General features: G+C 40.0%; 1 protein-coding gene across 5 annotated transcripts in view; it reads right to left on the bottom strand.

Moving 5' to 3' along the window:
- Positions 1-2,199: 2,199 nt before the first annotated feature.
- GANC (glucosidase alpha, neutral C) overlaps positions 2,200-20,786 on the bottom strand; it is a 74,738-nt gene continuing 56,151 nt past the window's right edge. For all 5 annotated transcript variants that reach the window (XM_049613415.1, XM_049613416.1, XM_049613417.1 and 2 more), the window contains 9 exons: positions 20,542-20,643; positions 19,019-19,262; positions 17,550-17,614; positions 15,852-15,928; positions 11,977-12,051; positions 9,441-9,554; positions 8,121-8,233; positions 4,618-4,721; positions 2,200-4,028 (listed from right to left, as the gene is read on the bottom strand). In XM_049613415.1, coding sequence (XP_049469372.1) covers positions 3,919-4,028; positions 4,618-4,721; positions 8,121-8,233; positions 9,441-9,554; positions 11,977-12,051; positions 15,852-15,928; positions 17,550-17,614; positions 19,019-19,262; positions 20,542-20,643 — 1,004 coding nt within the window. In that variant the 3' untranslated portion in view covers positions 2,200-3,918. The remainder of the gene's footprint in view (positions 4,029-4,617; positions 4,722-8,120; positions 8,234-9,440; positions 9,555-11,976; positions 12,052-15,851; positions 15,929-17,549; positions 17,615-19,018; positions 19,263-20,541; positions 20,644-20,786) is intronic.

The raw sequence follows: 20,786 nt of genomic DNA, 5'->3' as shown, positions 1-20,786 counted from the left end.
GGATAACCCATTACCCTTTAATACTTCAGTATACATTTCCTAAAAGCAAGGAAATTCTTCTATGTAATCACAGGATAACCCTCAAAATTAGGAAAATTACCATGTAATCAAAAGATCCCATCTAAATTTTGCCAACTGTCCCAATAATGTCCTTTATAGGCCCAGATTCCAGCCCAGGATCACATATCTGTTGTCACGTCTCTTTTGTACCCCCTTCAATCTGAAACACTTCCTCAGACCTGTTGTTTTTCATGGCCTTCACATTTTGAAGAGTATAGGATGTCCCTCAGTTTCAGTTTATGATAATGTTTACATAAATGAAATCACTCAGTAAACATTTAACAAAAACATACTTCTATGTTGATATACATTAAGGCTGTTATTTAATAATTGTACAGTATTCTGCAGTATGAAAGGGCTATATTTAACAAGTCCCCTGTTAAAGAACACTTAGCTAATTCCTAGTTGTCCACAGTGTAAACCACATTGCAATTAGGAGCTCTGAGCAATTCATCTGGTTTATCTAAAGTGGAATCGATGGGTTAGAGTATGCAAATGTAAGGTTTTGATATTATTGCCAACTACTCATCCTGGTAGATTATCCTTATTTATAATTCCACTAATGATGCATGAGCAGGCCTATTCGCTACACTAATATCAGTGCTGGACATTTTCACTTTTTTAAATCTTGGCCAGTTGGGGGAAAAAATCATTTCTTTGATTATGACTGAGGCTGAGCACTCTTCATGCTCATTTTGTCTGTTTTACTTTCTTTTATGAATTACCTTTGCCTGTTTTTCTGTTGGGCACTTTCTGATTTAAACGGATTTGTCAACTCATTCCTGGCACATTATGCATTTGAGAGCTTTGTTTCAATCTCTGTTGAAGATTCTTTTGGGGGGGGGCTTTTTTTTAACTTGTTTTATTTATTATTTTTTAAAATTTACATCCAAATTAGTTAGCATATAGTGCAACAATGATTTCAGGAGTAGATTCCTTAATGCCCCTTACCCGTTTAGCCCATCCCCCTTCCCACAACCCCTCCAGTAACCCTCAATTTGTTCTCCACATTTATGAGTCTCTTTTGTTTTGTTCCCCTCCCCGTTTTTATATTACTTTTGTTTTCCTTCCCTTATGTTCATGTGTTTTGTCTCTTAAAGTCCTCATATGAGTGAAGTCATATGGTTTTTGTCTTTCTCTAATTTCACTTAGCATAATACCCTCCAGTTCCATCCACGTAGTTGCAACTGGCAAGATTTCATTCTTTTTGATCACCGAGTAATACTCCATTGTATATATATATAAATCACATCTTCTTTATCCATTCATCCATTGATGGACATTCAGGCTCTCTCTATACTTTGGCTATTATTGATAGTGCTACTATCAACATGGGGGTGCATGTGTCCCTTTTAAACAGCACACCTGTATCCCGTGGGTAAATGCCTAGTAGTGTAGTTGCTGGGTCATAGGGTAGTTCTATTTTTAGTTTTTTGAGGAACCTCCATACTGTTTTCCAGAGTGGATGCACCAGCTTGCATTCCCAACTGTTGAAAATTCTAATTCTTACTTGAAATCCAGTTTCCTGAGAACACATATCAAGAATTAGCCACAATCAACAAGGTAACTGAACACCTGCAGGCCAACCCATGCCCACAGAACGCTCTGGTAACAGCTGCAGAAACAGGAGGCAGGTGAAGTGTGAGAAGCCGTAAAAGCAGAGAACAATGAACACCCAGACTGTATTTCTCTCCACTCTGACTCTCGGAGAACTTTTCAGTACCATTCTGCGTCAAGACAGAGCAGTTTCATTCCTTTCTCCAAAAAATATTTTACATGGAAGAATAAATGCAATACATGTTAATCTAAAGATAGGTCTTAATTATTCAGCTTCACATGCCATTAAAAACCATCATCATGTATTAGGTAAAAGCACCCAGTTTTCAGGTTAAGTCTTACTGTAGGTTGCTAAGGGAAGTTCGAAGCTGGGAAATACGGCTTCAGCTAATGTAGACTTCTTCCTTTCTCCTGAATTGCAAGACTTACAGAAATAGCAAAGAATCTGTGAATGTCTATGTGGTGTGGTGCAAAGGTGAAATCTCAACTGATATAATGCAATGTGTCCACAAGGAAATGCACAATGTTTGCTACATCTGGAGGGAAGAGTCCTGTCAGAAAAGTAAATCGGAAACAAATACATTAAATTCTCACTTTTTAATCAGTCAAATCCATCAGTTAACTAATTGTAGCCATTGGTTACTGAAAGGCAAGTATAATGGTGCTCTGGCAGACAGAAGACAAATATGCTCTCGAGGAACATGCACTCTAGCAGGGGAACAAGATAGACAAAGCTGAAACATTAAGGGACTGCCCTGAGGATGCTGGGAAAGCGCACATTATAAGTGGAACAGCATTTCAGAGATGAGCAAAGTAACCGTGCATGGGTCCAGGGGTGTGGGGGTGACAGAGGATTTAGATAGGCTTAATGGAAAAGTGGCATTTGAGTTGGGCCTCAATGGATGGTAAGAGCTGCATGGGAAGGGGGAAAGTGGCGGATAATGGGGCCCAGGGCACAGAAGACACAGAGGTGGCAGTTGTCAAGTGGCTCAGTGGAGGAAACATGAAAACGTGCTGAGCACACGAGGCTGCCCTACAGATGCAGTAACAGGCAGCGAAGAGGCACTGGTGTCTCCAGAGCAGGAAGCAGCCGGAGGAACTGGTGTTCCATAATGCTTTTTAGCCCATGCCAAGCCATATGGGGGACCAAGGGAGAAAGAAAACTTAGTAGTACTGATCCTGTCTTTATTTAAAATTTTGATATTTTGTTCATCATGGATTATTTTTTGCATTAATTTTGATTTTGAAAAATACTACACTAAAATATTATTTATTTTGATTATTGCATTTTTTGGTACCCCCTTAATTTTGTGCCCAAGGCAAGAGTTTTTGTGCCTGACTTACCTCACCCTCATCCTGGCCCTGTGTTCTATCTCTGAAGTTCAGTTGTGGGGACATGGGTGTTCATGTTATTATTAATTATAAAATATAGCTTACTCATGTTACAAATCTTCTGTGGTCAGTAAACAGTATTTAATAAAAACAATTAAGGTAAATTAGGATTTTAAGAAGATTAATTGGGAACTTTGAAGCCCAACAAGCACAACAGGGAAAAGAATCCTTTGTGCTTCACAGTCAATCTTTAGGGGAGAATAATTCCCTGTTGCTTCAGCGTATGCAGTGCAAGCAGAAAAGGGTGGTTTTGCCCACATCTAAGTGGGTGAAAGATGACCGAGGGGTAGGAGAGGCTGCTGTCCCCTTGGAGACAGGCCCTGAGTAGCTCAGCCACTGTAGCCAGACTGATCCTGCTGCATGGCCTGAGGCAAGCTTCCACAAATGGGCCACAAACAGTGGGTTTGGCCCACATCTCATATATAACAAATCCATCCAGGGCGCCTCGCTGGCTCAATCCGTAAAGCATGCAACTCTTGATTTCTGGGTTGTAAGTTTAAGCCCCACATTGAGGGTAGAGTTTACTTAAACACACACACACACACACACACACACACACACACACACACACAACCATCCAGCTGTGCTTAAAGAGAAGCTACTCATTGGGCCACAGTGCTGACCACAGGGCCACAGTCCAAGAAGCAATGGAAGATTAATGAATTCTATAAAAGTCTCAGGGCTGCCTGCATCTAGGAGATGAGGTGGTGTTTGACCCAAAAAGTATTCCTAGTACCTCTAAAAATGTAAAACCTGAAATCTGTTTTTGTTAGTAAAGTGGTGCCTAATGAAAGCTAATTGTTAGCCAGAGAAGTCAATTAGCACGCAGCACAAATATCAGAAAAGGCCAAGGGAAAGGCTGAAAGGTGCAGGCTGCTTCCTGCGCCTGTCACTGGGTGCACGTCACAGTTATTTGATGTGGACCTCCCAGTCAGCGCCGATGTTCAGTGACAGCTTCTCCAGGCTCAGGGTGGACATTGTGGTACAATATGTAAAAACCACAGGCTCTTCTTTACCGTCTAAATATCAAGACAATAGCAGGAAAAGTTTGATGAATATCTAGGAGAGAAAGATCTTTCTTTCAAATATAAAATATTTCTGACTTGGTCATAAAACCTTAAGCCCCATGTAGGAAAATCCAGCTGAATAGCACTTTTACCCATGGACTTCCATGAATTTTTTGAAGATTAAACCCTCTATCATTTTGAGTGCAAGATTGGTTGAAAAGGAGTTGTAAGGAACAAAGAAGTTCAGCAGGTAAGAAAGGATGTATCCTTTTAAGAAACTCCATAAACATGGGTACGATTCTCTGCAGCTTCAGACAGCTACAGTTAAACAAAATATTCAGAGAAGTTACAATATTTTTCAAGCCCCAAATAATTTCCCTTAGAAAAATGTTAACATCTTATAGTTCATGGAAAGACCAGTCGATGAGGAGAAGCAGGGTGGCTTTGCTCCTTTGAGACACCTGGGTATTTGACCAGTGTATTTCAGAAAGTACAGGGTCCACTCAGTTGAGCACACAACATCAGTTTTGGGACTAATCATCTCTTCACTGGGTGAAGAGATACTTCCATGTTTACAAAAACAAATGAACTGTTTCCTCACCAGATGAATGGGTGGTCACAGAAGATGGCTGCTTCTTGAGGCCAAGGACGAAGACCCGCTCCACCACACACTTGCTGGGATGATGACCTCTTTTGTCAGCACAACTGGAATAGATGCAAAGGGGATTAGGAAAAGGAGGAGAATAGGGGTTTGGACTGGTTACTAGGTCAACATCCCAGCCTTGTGGGTTCCTCTCCCATCTTTCCCTATGGAGGCAAGAACAATACGGTTGCCACGTTTACTAAGATGAAGAGAAGGAAAAAGATAATTCCATGTGCTGAGGACTGCCTAACCAGTAGACAAACCAGTCTCCCTTTGACAAGCCATTTGGAGAGATATCACCTAAGGACACTGAAGTCACAAATGTGACTTCGACACTGCAATCAAATTAAGAACTCAGATATTTAATCACTTGTTGAATGGGGCAATACATGGGATTAATCAGAACTTAAATTGAATTCTTTTTTATGTTTTAGAGAGGGAGGAAAAGGAAGATGGAGACAATAAGGAAGGAAGATTCATGGAGTGACTGAAATATACTCCAGGGAAATTCCAGACCAAGATGGCAACACAAGAGGTCCCTGAATTTCCCTCCTTTCATGGAGATACTGAACGTAAAGCTACAGGTGGAGCAATTCCCTTCTGGAGATACAGAAACTACCTGAGTGACTCCCACACATTGAGTGACTGCGAAAATATCCACATCGAAACAGGTAGGAAAGGCTAAGACACACTCTCACTCCCTACCCCCAGGGCAGTGCCATACAAGTGGAAGGGGAACTCCCAAATCCCAACTTCTCCCTGAAGAGTGAAGGGCTTGGACCACACTTCTAGTACCCCAGTTTTAAGGCCTCCCACCTGAGATATGAGCCCTCAAACCACCTATCAATAAGTACTCCCAAGTGTATTTGAACGAAATTCTCCAATCAATGGAGACACGGCTGCTGAGTGGTTAAAAAGTCAATACCCAGCTACCTATAAGAGACCCACTTCAGCTTTAAGGAAGCATACAGAAGGAAAGTGAAGGGATGAAAAATGATATTCCATGCAAATGGAGATCAAAAAAAGGCAGAGCTAGCTATGTTTATATCAAACAAAACAGACTTTATGCCAAAAACTGTAATAAGAGACAACAAAGATCATTATATAATGATAAAAGGGTCAATTCATTAAGAGGTTATAACATTTGTAAATATTTATGCACCCGATATCAGAACACCTAAATATATAAAGCAAATATTAGTAGATCTGAAGGTTGAAATAGACAGCAATACAGTAATAGCAGGGGACTTCAGTGCCCCGCTTTCAACTATGGATAGATCATCCAGACAGAAAACCAATAAGGAAAACGTGGACTTAAACTACATGTTAGACCAAATAGACTTAATAGATATATATATAGAACATTCCATTCAGTAGCAGCAAAATACATATTCTTCCCAAGCACACATGGAACATTCTCCAGGATAGACCATATGTTAGACTACAAAATAAGTCTTAACAAATTTAAAAAGACTGAAATTATATCAAGCATCTTTTCTAACCCTAATAGTAGGAGAGCAGAAATCAATCACAAGAAGAAAACTGGAAAAGTCACAAATACTTGGAGATTAAATAACATGCTCCTAAACAACCAATGTGTCAAAGAGAAGTCAAAAGGGAAATAAAGTATCCTAGACAAAGTAAAATGGAAACACAACATATCAAAACTTACAGGATGCAGCAAAAGCAATTCTAAGAGGGGAGCTTATAGTAATAAATGCCTACATTAAGAAAAAGAAAAGACCTTAAATAAACAATCTAACTTTACACCTCAAGGAACTATAAAAAGAAGAACAAACTAAGCCCAAAGAAAGTAGGAGGAAGGAAATAACAAAGGTCAGAGTGAAAATAAGTGGAACAGAGGCTAAGAAGACAATATGAGGTCAATGAAACTAAGAGATAATTAAAAAACAAATAAATAAGCTGGGGCACCTGGCTGGCTCAGTCAGTAAAGCACGTGACTCTTGATTTTGGGGTTGTGAGTTTGAGCTTCACCTTGGATGTAGAGGTTACTTACATTAGAAAAATAAATATAAACAAAATAGACAAATCTTTAGCTAGACTCACCAACAAAAAGAGGACTCAAGTAAGTACAATCAGAAACTAACATATCACTATATGTTAACTATACTAGAATTTAAATAAATAAATAAATAAATACATAAATAAAATAAGAAATGAAAGAGGAGACGTTACATTTGATACTTCAGAAATACTAAGGATCATAAGAAACTACTAGGAATAATTACACACCAGTAAAGTGGATAAGCTAGAAGAAATGGATAAATTCCTAGAAACATACAAGCTACCAATACTGAATCATGAAGAAATAGAAAATCTGAACAGGTCAGTTACTAGTAAGGATAGTGAATCAGTAATAAAAGACTGCCAACAAAGATAAGTCCAGGACCAGATGGCTTTGCTATTGAACTCCATCAAACATTTAAAGAATTATCAGTCCTTTTCAAACTCTTCCAAAGAGTGGAACACTACCAAAGCTAGCAAGGATACTTATAAGAAAAGAAAATGACAGGCCAATATCCTTGATGAACACAGATGCAGAATTCCTCAACAAAGGATCATACACCATGATGAAGTGGGATTTATTCCTGGGATACAGAGATGCTTCAACATTGGCAAGTCAATAAATGTGATACAGTACATTAACAAAAGAAGGATAAAAATAATATGATTATTTCAGTAGATATAGAAAAAGCATTGGAAAAAATTCAACAGCTCTTCATGATAAAAATTCTCAACAAATTGAGTATAGAATGAATGTATCTCAACAAAATAAAAGCTGTTTTGACAAGTGCACAGCTAACATCATACTCAGTGGAGAAAAGCTGAAACAAGATCAGAAAGAAGACAAGGATGCCGACTCCTCACCATTTTTGTTCAACATAGTACTGGACACCCGAGGTAGAGCAATTAGGCAAGAAAAAGAAATAAAAGGCATCCAAATTGGAAAGGAAGTAGTAAAATTGTTTCTATTTGCAAATGGAAGGAGAGGCTGGTTAAAGGGTACAAACTTTCAGTTATAAGATGAATAAGGTCTCAGGATCTAACATATAAGATGGTGACCATAGTTGACAATACTATATCCTATAATTGAAATTTGCCAAGAGAGTAGAACTTAAGTGTTCTCACTAAAACAGAACAAGACAACAAACAAACCAAAAAAGGTAAATATGTGAGGTGATGGGTGAGCTAATTAACTTGATGGTGGGAATCCTTTTACAGTATATACATACAGCAAATCACCATGTTGTATGCTTTAAATACATTACATTTTTACTTGTCAATTATATCTTAGTGAAGTTAAAAAAAAAAAAAAGAAAAATACTCCACAAATGGCCTTCATCATTACTTTCTTTAAATAGTACCTTAAAACAACAGCTGTGCTTTTGAGGATAGCATAATTTATTTAAGAAAGCACACAGTTTTTTAGCTGCTATTACCTGTTGGTCAAAACACCTGACAAGAATGAAAACTTCCTATGCAAGAATTGCTTCTGGTGGAGGTACTGGAATGAATGGCCATCGTCGAGATAGAGTTCACCCACGGCAGAACCCTGGAGAGTGAATCATAGGGAGAGAATCTGCTTATATAATAGCTTACTAGGAAAAGAATGTCACCCACTAGAGGGATTAAAAAATCTGTGAAAAATTTTATTAAACAAAAGCTTACTATTCAAGCTGCACAATGTAGTCATACAAATATATACATTCAGTGCCCATTGGTGAATTAATATGAATAAGGAAGTCACATAAGAGGAGCACAAAGAGACCTTGCTGAAAAAAATTTAAACTACGAAATATGGTCAGTGGCACAGGTGGCTTCTTTGAAAATAGTATCTTAAAATGAGACGACAGGTCAAGAAAAGTTCACACAATAAAACGAAGCTAAAAAAAATGTAGTATATAATGGAGGAGATCAACTATCTTTAGAAACCCTCCATTTAGACAATAGAAGTTCCTTCTTCGTTTCAGTAGGAGGACCCCTTTGGCATGTCAAACAATGTCACAGCACTCCATATGGCAGTTTATTGTTATTGACAATGTTTGATGTGCTATGGATCTCGAGTCTCTTGTATTTATTCTGTGGTCTGAGACTCATAGTTTGGTCCAAGAAGACATGTCTAAGTGAAGTAGATGGAAAAGAAAGATGTAAGAAAAATAAAGTTTAATTATTTTATAATATTTGTGCAAGAGTAAGAATTTGTGTTGGAAGTGTATTTGGGCAAAAGGATAAGAAAGAAATCTGCTATAGGTTTCATTTGGCTCAAAAGATCTTCTGAAAAGGACATACAAATTCTGGATCCTTCTAAGCTTTACCCCAGGAAATTTTAGTTGTTTGAGCCATCTGATGAGAACAAAAGTCATTGGGTGGGGTCGGTGTTGCTGAAATGTTGCATAGATACAGGTACCCTCTTAGAGGAGACTGAATTTTAGGGCTAATCCATGTGGCAGGCTGACTATGCCCAGTGAGCATTTAGTCCAGTGGTAATCAAGGCCAAGCTGCAGAGCACCAAGGTCATGATGCTCCAGAGGAAATTGCTAACATTTCTAGTTCTCAGAGTTCTCTTAAGTACAATTCCATGAAAGTCAGACAAGCTGGACAGTGAATCTGAAATGTTTCAAAACATCAGAAACACCCATCCCATAACTAACTGGGGTGTATCATTTTTAAATACTACCACATACTCAGAAGGCTACTACTCCTGTAAAGAGATAAAGTAGTAACGAATGAGTTGTGTAAAGGTAACATTTTCCAAATACCTTAGTGCTGAGAGCCACCCGGAGTCCATATGGGGAATCAGTCATGTAGCCTGTGGATTTTCCTATAGTTGTCTTTATGGGCACTATACTTCCACCTCGTTGAAACACTGGTATCTATAACAGAACAATACTCTTGGGGAAGGAGCATTTGTAAAAGGCAATCTCAAAGTAGAATCTAAAAATACTTCATGGTACAAGACTCACATTCTTTTAAAAAATTTTTTTACAACATTTAGTTATTTTTGAGAGACAGAGTGAGACAAAGCACGAGTGGGGGAGGGGCAGAGAGAGGAGACACAGAATCCGAAGCAGGCTCCAGGCTCCAGAGCCCGATAATGGGGCTCAAACCCATGAATTGTGAGACCGTGGCCTGAGCTGAAGTCAGGCACTTAACTGACTGAGCCACCCAGGTGCTCTAAGATTCACATTCTTTACAAGTATAGACTCAACAGCAAAGTAAATCTGTGAGCACAGAGATGGAAAATATGGAAGCCCTGGCATTAAAAGGAAGAGTTCAAACACTAAAAAAAAAATGGTCCATTTTTTAATTCTTAGGGAAACTTCTCACCCTTCATCAATTTGTTACCTCTTCTGCCTATCCTATCAGTAGTTCCTGTTTTGTATTTTTAATTTGCTTGTCAACATAATACACATGTTTCACCAGGGCCCTGCTAAGGAGTGAGTTTTTCTGCCTGTGTAAGTAGGCCCACATGTATGTACGTGTGCCTATAAAAAATTATAGTTTCTTGGTTTCAGGGAGATGACTTTGTCCTTACTCACTAGAGTCCATACCCTTCCTGCTCCCTGCTTTCCTAAGTCACCAGGATGCCTGACTCAATTCTGAGAGTAAATTTGTGAAACTTCTGTTATAGAAACCCCGAAAGCACTTTAAGTGACTCTAACAACAGTGTTATAGACATGGCCCATACCTATGGTTCTTCTGGAGTGGCATTCCCAGCACAGAAAGCCCAGGAGGTCTCCTGCCTCCCCATACAGTCCTCTGTAAGGAAGCTCCCTAGATCACATGGGGGCTTGTACTTCACTGAGTAAAGTACCAGAGGGAGAAAAGTACACGAATACAGATGAAGTTGGGTGTGAGGGTGGAGTAGATAAGATGTCCACCTTCTGCCTGACTCACAGTTGGCAGCAAGGAGTAAAGTGCATTTATCTCCCCACCCTCATCAGCCCATCGCTTCGTCTTTTCTTTTCTCAAAGACCGAGGTAGTAGGCTAGTACAGAATGGGCTCTGAAGTGGGAGTGCGGCTGGCCTGGGTTCTTATCTCAGTTCTGCCAAAATCTAGCCATAAGCCTGGACAAGTAATTTAACTTCTCTGAACTCAGTTTCTTCCTCTGTAAGCATGAGAGACTCAAGTCGATGAATGTTAAAGTCTCTTCTAGATCTGAAAGTTGAAATTTGAAATCATTTTATTATGGAGTTCATACTGCTGATGACAGCTTTCAAAAAACGACATCAATAAATGTTTCTTACTCTTAAAACTACTTAGGGCCTGCAGTAGTGGTTGTGATTTAGCTGCAAGAGCAAACTCCCCTTCACAAGTTCAGGTGGGATGGGCCCCTGTGATTCCAACATCGAAACTGACAGCCTTCCTTGCACCTAGAGGTCCAGGGTTACAACTGAAAACTCATGTTTTGTGACTTGGTCTGGTAGAAAGACATTCCATATGGTGTGTGTGGTGACCAGATTTTTACTCCATTTTCAGTGTTACTATTTTTCTTACACATAAAAATGTAAATATATGGGAAAGAATTGTTTGTCCTTGATGTTTCATACCGTGAAACCAGGCTATATGTTTATTCTTTTTTTCTCACATTTTAACAGCTTTATTGGTATAATTTACATGCCATATGATTCAACCACTTAAAATGTACAATTAAATGTTTTTTAGCATATTGAGAGTCATGTACCCATCACCACAATCAATTTTGAAACATTTTCATCACCCTAAAAAGAAACTCTGTACCCATTAGCAGTCATTCCCCATTGCTCCCAAGCCCTCTCTCTGCCCCATCCCTATGCAACCATTAATCTGCTTTTTGACTCTCTCTGTAGAAGTGTTGTTATGCAGAACACTATGTCCTTGGTTCTCGCTATGCAGGCACATGTTATGGACTGAATGTTTGTGTCCCGACAAGATTCATATGTTGAAGCCCCAACCACCAATGTGACTGTATTTGGGAACAGGACCTTTAAAGAGGTAATTAAGATTAAATGAGGCCAAAAAATGAGGCCCTGATCTTATAGGACTAGTGTCTATAAGAAGAGACACCAAAGAGTGCATGCTCTCCCTCTGCCATGTGAGGGCAAAGAAAGAAGGAGGCTGTCTACATGCCAGGAAGAGAGTCCTCAGCAGGAAATGAATTGGTTGGCCCCTTAATCTGGAACATCTGGCCTCCCAAACTGTGAGAAAACCAACTTCTGTTGGTTAAGCCACCCAGTCTATGGTGTTTTATCACGGCAGTCCAAGCAGACTGATAGAGCACAGTAGGTAAAAATTACAGCCTGAAAACAACTTACAGTGTCCAAAGTTACTGGGATCTTCACAGTACATGCTCCTTCCCAATGAGTACCTGTTTTAGAGTCATACCAGACCTGAAAAGGAACAGATCCTAATGAGAGAGAGTATATGAACAACTCTGCTCACAATTTCATTATTCAGTAAAACATCCATTTATCTGGATTTCAAATACCCAGAAAGCTAAAAAAAAAATAGGCACAATTTTTTAAAAATCTGGAATAGAAGTTAGGAAGAACATATGCTTTTAAGAAGGTCCCAAAGGACTAACCTAGTACCGTGATAGATTAAGTTGACTGAAAGGCCACTTATTTGTCCATTTGTCCATCCAAAAGTTATTTATCGAACAATCTGCCACATGCCCAGCACTGCTAGGCATACGTGAGTGAACAGAAACACAGAGTTCCTGCTGTCATGGATTTTATCATTTGGTTGTTTTATAAACTTACTGTGTGTAGCAGTAAAAAAGACGATGGAATAAAGGAAAAGCAATAACGAAGAAAAGCACAGTGCAAGCAAATACATTATAAATGAGTGGGAGAAAAGGAAAGTGTCAGAGAAGGAAACAGGTTTTGGAGAAAGGCAAGTGGAAACTTGGATTACTACTATGATATCATTTTTTTTTTTTTAAAGCAGAGTACGATTCACTGATAAGGTTCAAATTCTTATCTGGGATCCTCATCAAGGGGGTTTAGTTGCTGAAGTTAACAAGAAGGTCCTACAAAGTAATTTGATGGAATAAAATCCTTAAGATCCCAGCAGCAGCAGCATGGAAACAAAAGCCTCTTTTTCTCTCTTCTAGCCGTATAATTTCTGGCAGCCAAGGAGTCTGTTTCGCAAGTTCACCTCCTGGGATTACCACATCCTTTATATAGCTGCACTGTTAACTCTGTCACCGTCCTGCTGTGAATGTGAGAGGGCTGTGACTTGACCATCCTCAGCTACAGGGAACTCTTAATTCAACTGTATCAAACCCACCTTGTCTCTATGTATTATCCTTGGCTGGATTCAATTTGCTAATGTTTTGTCAAGGATTTCTGCATCTGTGTTTATGAGGGATATTGTCATAGCTTTCTTTTCTTATAATGTCTTTCTTTGGCAAATTCCAGTACCTTTAGATAAAGAGTAGTGGGAGCGAAAGGTAAAACAAAACAAAACAAAACAAAAACCCAAAAACTGGCTTAAATAAGATTTTGGAATTACCTGTCTGTCACTTCCGGAACTAATTAGAATAAGGGGTATAGAGTATGTGCTCTGGTAATATATACAAACATCCCCAGCCTAGGAAGGGTAAACTGGTATAAAGTACCATGTAGATCAGACCTAGTGCTCAGTCACCAAGCTCCTCACTAAGTACTTACTAAAGGCCTTCTACCCATCAGATACCCATCTAGATGCTGAGGATATAGAGTAAACATAACAGATGAAAATCACTGCCCTTAAGAAGCTAACATTCTAATGGGAGAGAAAGATAATAAACAAAACATGTAAGTAAATATCTAGTATGTTAAAGGTGGCAGGTTCTGTGGGAAAAATGAAGGATGAAGACAGGCTGGACAGTACCAGGGGCAGTGGGAGTGATCTGTAATCTTAACTAGGTGGTCAGAGAAGGCCTCACTGAGAAAAAGCTATTTGAGCAAAGACTTTAAGTAGAGGGAATGGGCCATCTAGAAATATGAGGAAAAGTGACAACAAGGGACGTTAGGTAGCCCCCTTGCACAGTGCGATGTTATACTAGCTGACTGATGAGGTCAAGGGCTTGGCTCTCCTATCCAGGGTCTGTGAAGATGTAATGAGAGAAACAATCATAGAATACTCTGGGAAATGATGTTGAAGGAATATGTTACACAGTCACAACGATGTGCTTGCAATGATGATAGATCATTAAGAACATGTTTTATTAGTTAAAAAATTAATAAAAAAATTAATTTGTGGCTAAGTCATGAGGGAACTAGTTCCTCTTAACAGGAGGCTGTTGCTTTATTGATTTTTTTTTTTTAACGTTTATTTATTTTTGAGACAGAGAGAGACAGAGCATGAACAAGGGAGGGTCAGAGAGAGAGGGAGACACAGAATCTGAAACAGGCTCCAGGCTCTGAGCTGTCAGCACAGAGCCCGACGCGGGGCTCGAACTCATGAACCACGAGATCATGACCTGAGCCGAAGTCGGACGCTCAACCGACTGAGCCACCCAGGGGCCCCGAGGCTGTTGCTTTATTAAAATCGAATTGCGAAACTCTCGGCAGAAGTGCTTGGCAGAACAATTTATTTAGCTGTTGTTGTTTACTCAGGGGGAACCTTTGTAAAGAGCCCTCATCTTCAGAACTGCAAATTACTGGAGAAACCAAGAGGAAAGAACATAACTCATGAACATTCTGGAGAAGAGCCAGGGTATTGCCATATCAATAATGACAAACATAGTGGGCTGAATGGTGGCCCCTCAAAAAGGTGTATGTACTTCCTAATCCCTAGGAGTGAATATTCCTTCCTGTGGTAACAAATTTGATTTTGGGAGTAGGAGATTATCTGGGATTATCCAGGTGGGTCCTAAATGTCATCTCAAGGGTCCTCATATGAGAGACAGAAGAGGAGACACAGTCGCACAGAGGAGAAGGTGCCGTGACAATGGTGGCATACATTAAGTGATGTGCTGTGGCTACAAAGCTAGGAACCACAAGAACTGCAGGCAGCCACCAGAAACGAGGAGAGAGTCATGGAATAGATTCTCCTCCAGGAGGAACCAACCCTGCTGACACCTTGATGTGAGGCTTCAAGCCTTCAGAACTGGGAGAGAATAAATTTTTGCTATGTTAAGCCACCAGATTTGTGGTAATTTGTTACAGCGGCCTCAGGAAACGAATACAGCAACCCCACAGGTAAAGCTGGATGGAGAGAGAATGCCAGTGCTGGATGTTTCATGGTATTGCCTCGCCGGCACTCGACAGTACTGAGCACTAAGCATGGCCCAGCTCAGCTACCTCACCACAAGCCTTGACAGTCCAGGAATATGTTGACATGGACGTCTCACATCAGTTTGGTAACCTTCACACCTCCTCCCCCTGGCTGCAAAGGTCTCTGGCGATGTTCCAGTGCTCAAGGACTCTCTCCAGGATTTGTCTCCTCTTTGCTCTCCATTCCATACCTTCTTTACCTGGTCTGGTGCCCCAAGTTTCTGCCCTGCCTCTTCTCCTGGCCCCTTTGCACCATCCATGGTCTGTCTCTGGAGGGTGTTGCTGTTACTGCTTGTGGATCTCTGCTCTGCATCCCATGGGCTAATCCCACCTCTTCCTGTGTCCTGCCTTGGTTCAGTGCCCTGGGCTCCAGAAGTCCAGGGTGGTATTTTATACAGTGATAATAATCAAAGACAATAACTAATAAAAGAACTGGGAGGCTGGGTGGGGGGAGGCACAAAGGAAGTCACCATTGTTACTTTTTACCCACTTTGGCAAGTGCCTGGAGACAGCTTTTAGTACCAAAAACTTAGAATTTAGATAGGGCCAGAACCAATGAGCAAAATCTCTTCTTACTTATGTTTCCCCCCACACACTCATACCTCTTAGTAGACTGAAGATTTCTTCCTACTCAAAGCCTCCATGTGTTAACAAGGAGTCACTTACACAAGTCAAAGCGTGAAGGTAAAGAACCTTCTGACCCTCCCCGGTGTTGTCACCTATTCATCTTTCTCCCCACTCTTTCGTTATGTTTCTTGACCTCTGAGGTCACGATTTACAAGAATCTTCAGTTGCTATAGACATTTGGGCTGTCTTCCCAACTGCATGATGCAGAAATCTATGTCCTAACAGGGGCTAATTCATCAGAGTGAAGGGAGAAGATATGAGACATGTAAGATATGTGGCTGTTTCTCATTTATTCTTACCTCATTTGATCCTGGCAGAAACACACTGACTGTGGTGGCTTTTGGTTCTGTGACTGGATGAACCAATAAAGCACTTCCTGAAAAACAGAGAAGAAATAAAGTTGAACATCATTCTAAGAAGTCTGAAAACACCCTTCTCCCCTGCGTGGTTTTGTCGTTGTAGAGATCACTCAACTATGAACCTGGTGAAAGTAGAGACCTTGAATTGAACCAATGAATTCATCAGAGAGATGCACTTTGGAGAGGGGACCAGTGCTCAAATCGGGGACTGTATTCTTAATTATAACTAATCTATTTATGGCATATTAGGGTAATGGAGAGGGACCCTGCCACAGTCCATCACAGTCTCCTGTGCACAGCTGCTCGTATGCCAGGAGTCTGGAGGAGCTACTGCACTTCTCCAAGTGCGTCACTGTTTGCTGTCAGTGACTTTGAAAATGGTGAGCCTACAACTGTTATCCAGAACTGTGGTCAGCATGGATAGGAGTGTATCAGTGGGGCAGTGGGCAGTTATCATTAGGAAGGCTGGAATTCTCTTAAAGGCAACCTGGATTATTAATTTTGTTTTGACCATGGCCCCATATGTATATAAATTTCATCCATTTATGAATTCACTCTTTAATTCTACAAATATTTATTGAGTTCCGGGTGAGTGCCAGGCATTATGCTAGGCTCTGGAGATACAGTGGCAAATAAGACAGATAATATGCCTATCCTCATGGAGTCTGCAGTCAGTAGAGACGGTTATTAAACAAATAATTACAAATTAGAGTTGGGACAAAAACCAAAAAGGCAAAAGCACAAAACGGAATGAAAGTTATGTAATAAGAGGGACTGACTTTGACTGAATTTAGGTGTAATTGGGTATTAGAAGCAATTCTGGTCAGGGAAATGTTCTCCAAGGAAGTAGCTATTTAAACTGAGACCTAAGAATGATTGGAGAGAGACACAGCGTGAAGCTTTTTGTGTTTTAGGATTTCCACTCCTTAGAAACAGGATTCACCTTTTGGGCATTTCTCTGTTGAGCATGGTTTCTTGAGTCCTATTTCCAAGATGATAAATGTCCCTATTGTGGATTTGGTGGCCAAACCTTGTTAAAGAAGAAGCCAACAACATCAACAACCCTATTTTGCATATGAAGTAAGCCCTCTGAGTCTGGTCTACTGTTTTCTACTTCCATTCCCTATAGTGGTATCATAAAGCTTATAAGTGGACCAGAACAAGAACCTGAAATTGCATCCACAAATAGAATAGATTTATATGAAGTTAACAATATGAGAAGTGCAACATGACCACAGAATAGAACTATCTTTCCATTAATACACTAAAAATCTTTTTTTTTAATCTTTATTTATTTTTGAGAGAGAGAGAGAGAGAGACAGAGTGCGAGTGGGGGAGGAACAGAGAGAGGGAGACACAGAATCTGAAGCAGGCTCCAGGCTCCGAGCTGTCAGCACAGAGCCCTACGTGTGGCTCGAACTCACAAACCATGAGATCACGACCCGAGCTGAAGTCAGACGCCCAACCGACTAAGCCACCCAGGTGCCCCAATACACTAAAAATCTTAATGACAGAGTTACTTTTTATTTTTTGGCTGTCTTGAGATTAGCGATTTTTTTTTTTTTAGTGCTCTTATACTAGGAAATATAACAAAAACATAATTACAATATATTTATCATAGTGATAAGAACTGCTCACCTAGCATGTATTCATCTTCCACACCGAAAGTGTTTAATTCCTCTGGGAACTCTATCCATAGAGGCCTGGGGAAAGAAAAAAAAAATTCTTACCTCAACATTACTAAATGTTTTATTACTATTAAATCACTTATATTTTCAGTTTTATAACTACTCAAAGGAAATTGGAAAAAGCCAAAGAGTCAAGACTCTTTTCATATGATTTAAGATTTTATGAGCAATTGCTAGGATTACTACATATTGTTCTAATGTGAAAGACCTATCTACTCACTGGAACGTTCCAATGAAAGATTGAGAATTCTGGTAAGTACAATTTTGCCTTCCGATTGTTGAGCACTGACTACTCTGAAGGCAAAATCAGAGCTTTGGGCAAGTCCAAATGCCCAACACATTCAGTGTGGAACAAATTAAATGTGTGTAAAACCGTATTTTTATGATGATGTAAAATCTGTGCCATGTTTTCATACTGTCACTGCCTTTCATGCATCCTTAATTATTACCTATATTAAATGAAAAGAACTGGTTTTACTTGTTTTCATGCTGGCAACATTTTTGGAGGGTTGAGAAACAGCTGTGTGGTTTTGTTTTTTAATTCTTTTACACAACTATCTAGGAGGCCTTTGGGCTTATAAAGATAAAATCTTCAACATCTATGTATCTGGATATCAGCTTAATGGTTCTAATGCTTTTTCAACCTCATGAGTAAAGGATATTTTTTTAGTAAGATAAATTTATTTTTAGTTTATTCACTAGCCTTTGTAATAACAGATCCTTTTCCTACTGAATAGTAACAAAGCAGTAGTCTTTCCTTCTGGCTGATGTCTAGCATTACCAGGGAAACTTCTAACAAATACAGATCCTGAGATCTACCCAAGGAGATTCCTAGTAGGTCTGGAGGTATGGCCTTGAAATCTATAGTTTTAAAAAGCTCCCCAGGTGATTCTGATCTGAGCCAGGTTTAGGAAGTGCTGATCTGGAAGCCTTGGTGTATGTACTATGTGTGTCTCTGTATCATTCTGTAACCTAGAAAGTAGGTTTTTCACATCTTGCCTCCAAAATAGAATCAGAATATAATTTATACGCCAGGAAAAAATGTTCACCTCCAACTTGGAATGGTTTAGCCCTAAGAGTAAGACTCCAAGACCAGCAGAGTAATCATGAGAGGATGCTTGTGGGTTAAAACCATGAATTCAGTTATAGTCACTTCCTTTTTCTTTGAAAAAAATCTCTATTTCTGTCTTCTAGCAAATATTAACACTTAAGTTACAAAGTAGCAGGGGATCTGGCTTTTCTTTGACCTCAACTCCTTGACCCTGATCACAGTGGGTGCTCAATAATCTGATTGACAGCTGATTAAACACATGGCTTTTCTCTTGAAATCACTGTGTAATTACTGAGTTCCCCAATGGCTAGGGGATTTTTCTGGTGTAGATTGAGTGCTGGGGGCCCCAACTGGTGAAGCCTATTTACCTCATGACGGGTTCGGCAGCCACGTGTGCCCGGTAGAACAGAGAATACCAATAGGGCAGGAGGGTGTAGCGCTGTCTGATGGCTTCTCGGATGAGCCGGGTGTGTTCCTCCCCAAAGAGCCATGGCTCCCGCCGCTTGGTGTTCATGGTAGCGTGGCCCCGGAAGAAGGGCTGGTAGGCTCCGGCCTGGTACCAACGCACTAGCAGCTCTGCTTCTGGATTCCCAATGAAGCCACCTACGTCAGCTGGTTAGGCAAAGAAAGGCCAAGTGAGGCAACCGGTCTTCTAACAAATACTGCACACCGGTAAAATGAGGGCTTGAAGACGGACGGGATAAATGTGCTGTATGTACACTCAAAATGACAGGATAAAACTGTGGCCTGAAATTAGGGAGCACGTATTTAAAAACTCAGCCTGTTTGGGGAGCTGACAATATTCTCTTCGAATACTCTTTTCTTGTCCAAAGGTCAGAGGTTTTGCCGCAAGATTAACATTTCTGTTATGTTCCCAAACCCAGAAATTGCAAAATGTCGACCTGTCTCAATAAGTATGTTCAGGGCCGGGGTAGGAGGTTGGCAACTGATTTCCTTTTGAAAGCAACAGCTGAAAGCAAGATAAAAGTTACTGAACTAAAAAACAGACAATCAGAATTAGAGACTTAGGGAGAATGTGATGCTTGGTCCTTAAGGAGGATACATATTTCTTGTCTGTGGACCAATACCATAAGAAACACATCTGTTAAAATGTGTGTGACATTAAGTTGCTTCTATTCCTACAGAAAACAAGGAGCAGCTGGAACTAGTCTTGCCGAGCACCTTCCATACTGGGATTTCTCATCCGCAGACAATTACTAGGATTTAGGGAAAGCAACCCATCAGGGAATCGTATTTTAACTAAATTTATCTTTCCCAAGAGCATATCTTTTTTTTTTTTAAACAGTTAAAATATGTCACACAATTTTAAACCTGCTGAGTAAAAAAGGATTTCTGTAAGGCTTTTCTCTGATTTGCTAAATTCTTTGTACTTCTCTCCATTTTTCTCACTTTGATGAAAAGGTATGTTTCAGAAAAACTCAGTTATCAAGAGCATCTAAGGAGGAATCAGAGAAAGAGGGAAAAAAGCACTCGGGCTCTCTGATGACTTAAAAAAAAATTTTTTTTTAATGTTTACTTATGTTTGAGAGAGAGAGAGAGAGAGCACGAGCAGAGAAGCCTCCAGTCTCCATGTTCTCGCTGACGCAGGGCTCAAACTCACAAACTGTGAGATCATGACCTGAGCTGAAGTTGGATGCTTAACCAGCTGAGCCACCCAGGCACTCTGGGCTCTCTGATGACTTTATTTCATGTCCTCACTTCAGACGAGACACAAACAGCTTGGAAGTATCCCTTCAATTTCCTCATTTTCTTTTTTCCACAGTTATCCCTCCCAAAGCAGCTAATGAGAAGGCATTTGTGACCAGCTTGGATGGAGAAACACCCTAGTTTTTTATTTTCTCTCACTTCAAGCTTGTGGATATCATCATACCTCCACAAAAAGGGATCCCAGTAACGCTGAGGGTGAGTAACATAGGGATAGAAATTTTCAGGTAGCTCCATTCTGCCGTGTTGTCGCCTGTCCACACAGCACCTTTGATCACCAGTAACAAGGTATCAAAAAAAAATCACAAATCAGCTCATGCACTCAATTTCATAGATTCTTTATTTGAAATAGACAAATTAATATAAAGGAAAACATTTCTTTCTTACCTTAAAATATACAAAATCTGGTTT

The sequence above is a fragment of the Panthera uncia genome (assembly GCF_023721935.1).
Source record: "Panthera uncia isolate 11264 chromosome B3 unlocalized genomic scaffold, Puncia_PCG_1.0 HiC_scaffold_1, whole genome shotgun sequence".
In the NCBI taxonomy this organism is placed as follows: Eukaryota; Metazoa; Chordata; class Mammalia; order Carnivora; family Felidae; genus Panthera; species Panthera uncia.
The sequence above is the reverse complement of the archived record's forward strand: the minus strand, read 5'-3'. Positions and strand labels throughout refer to the sequence as shown.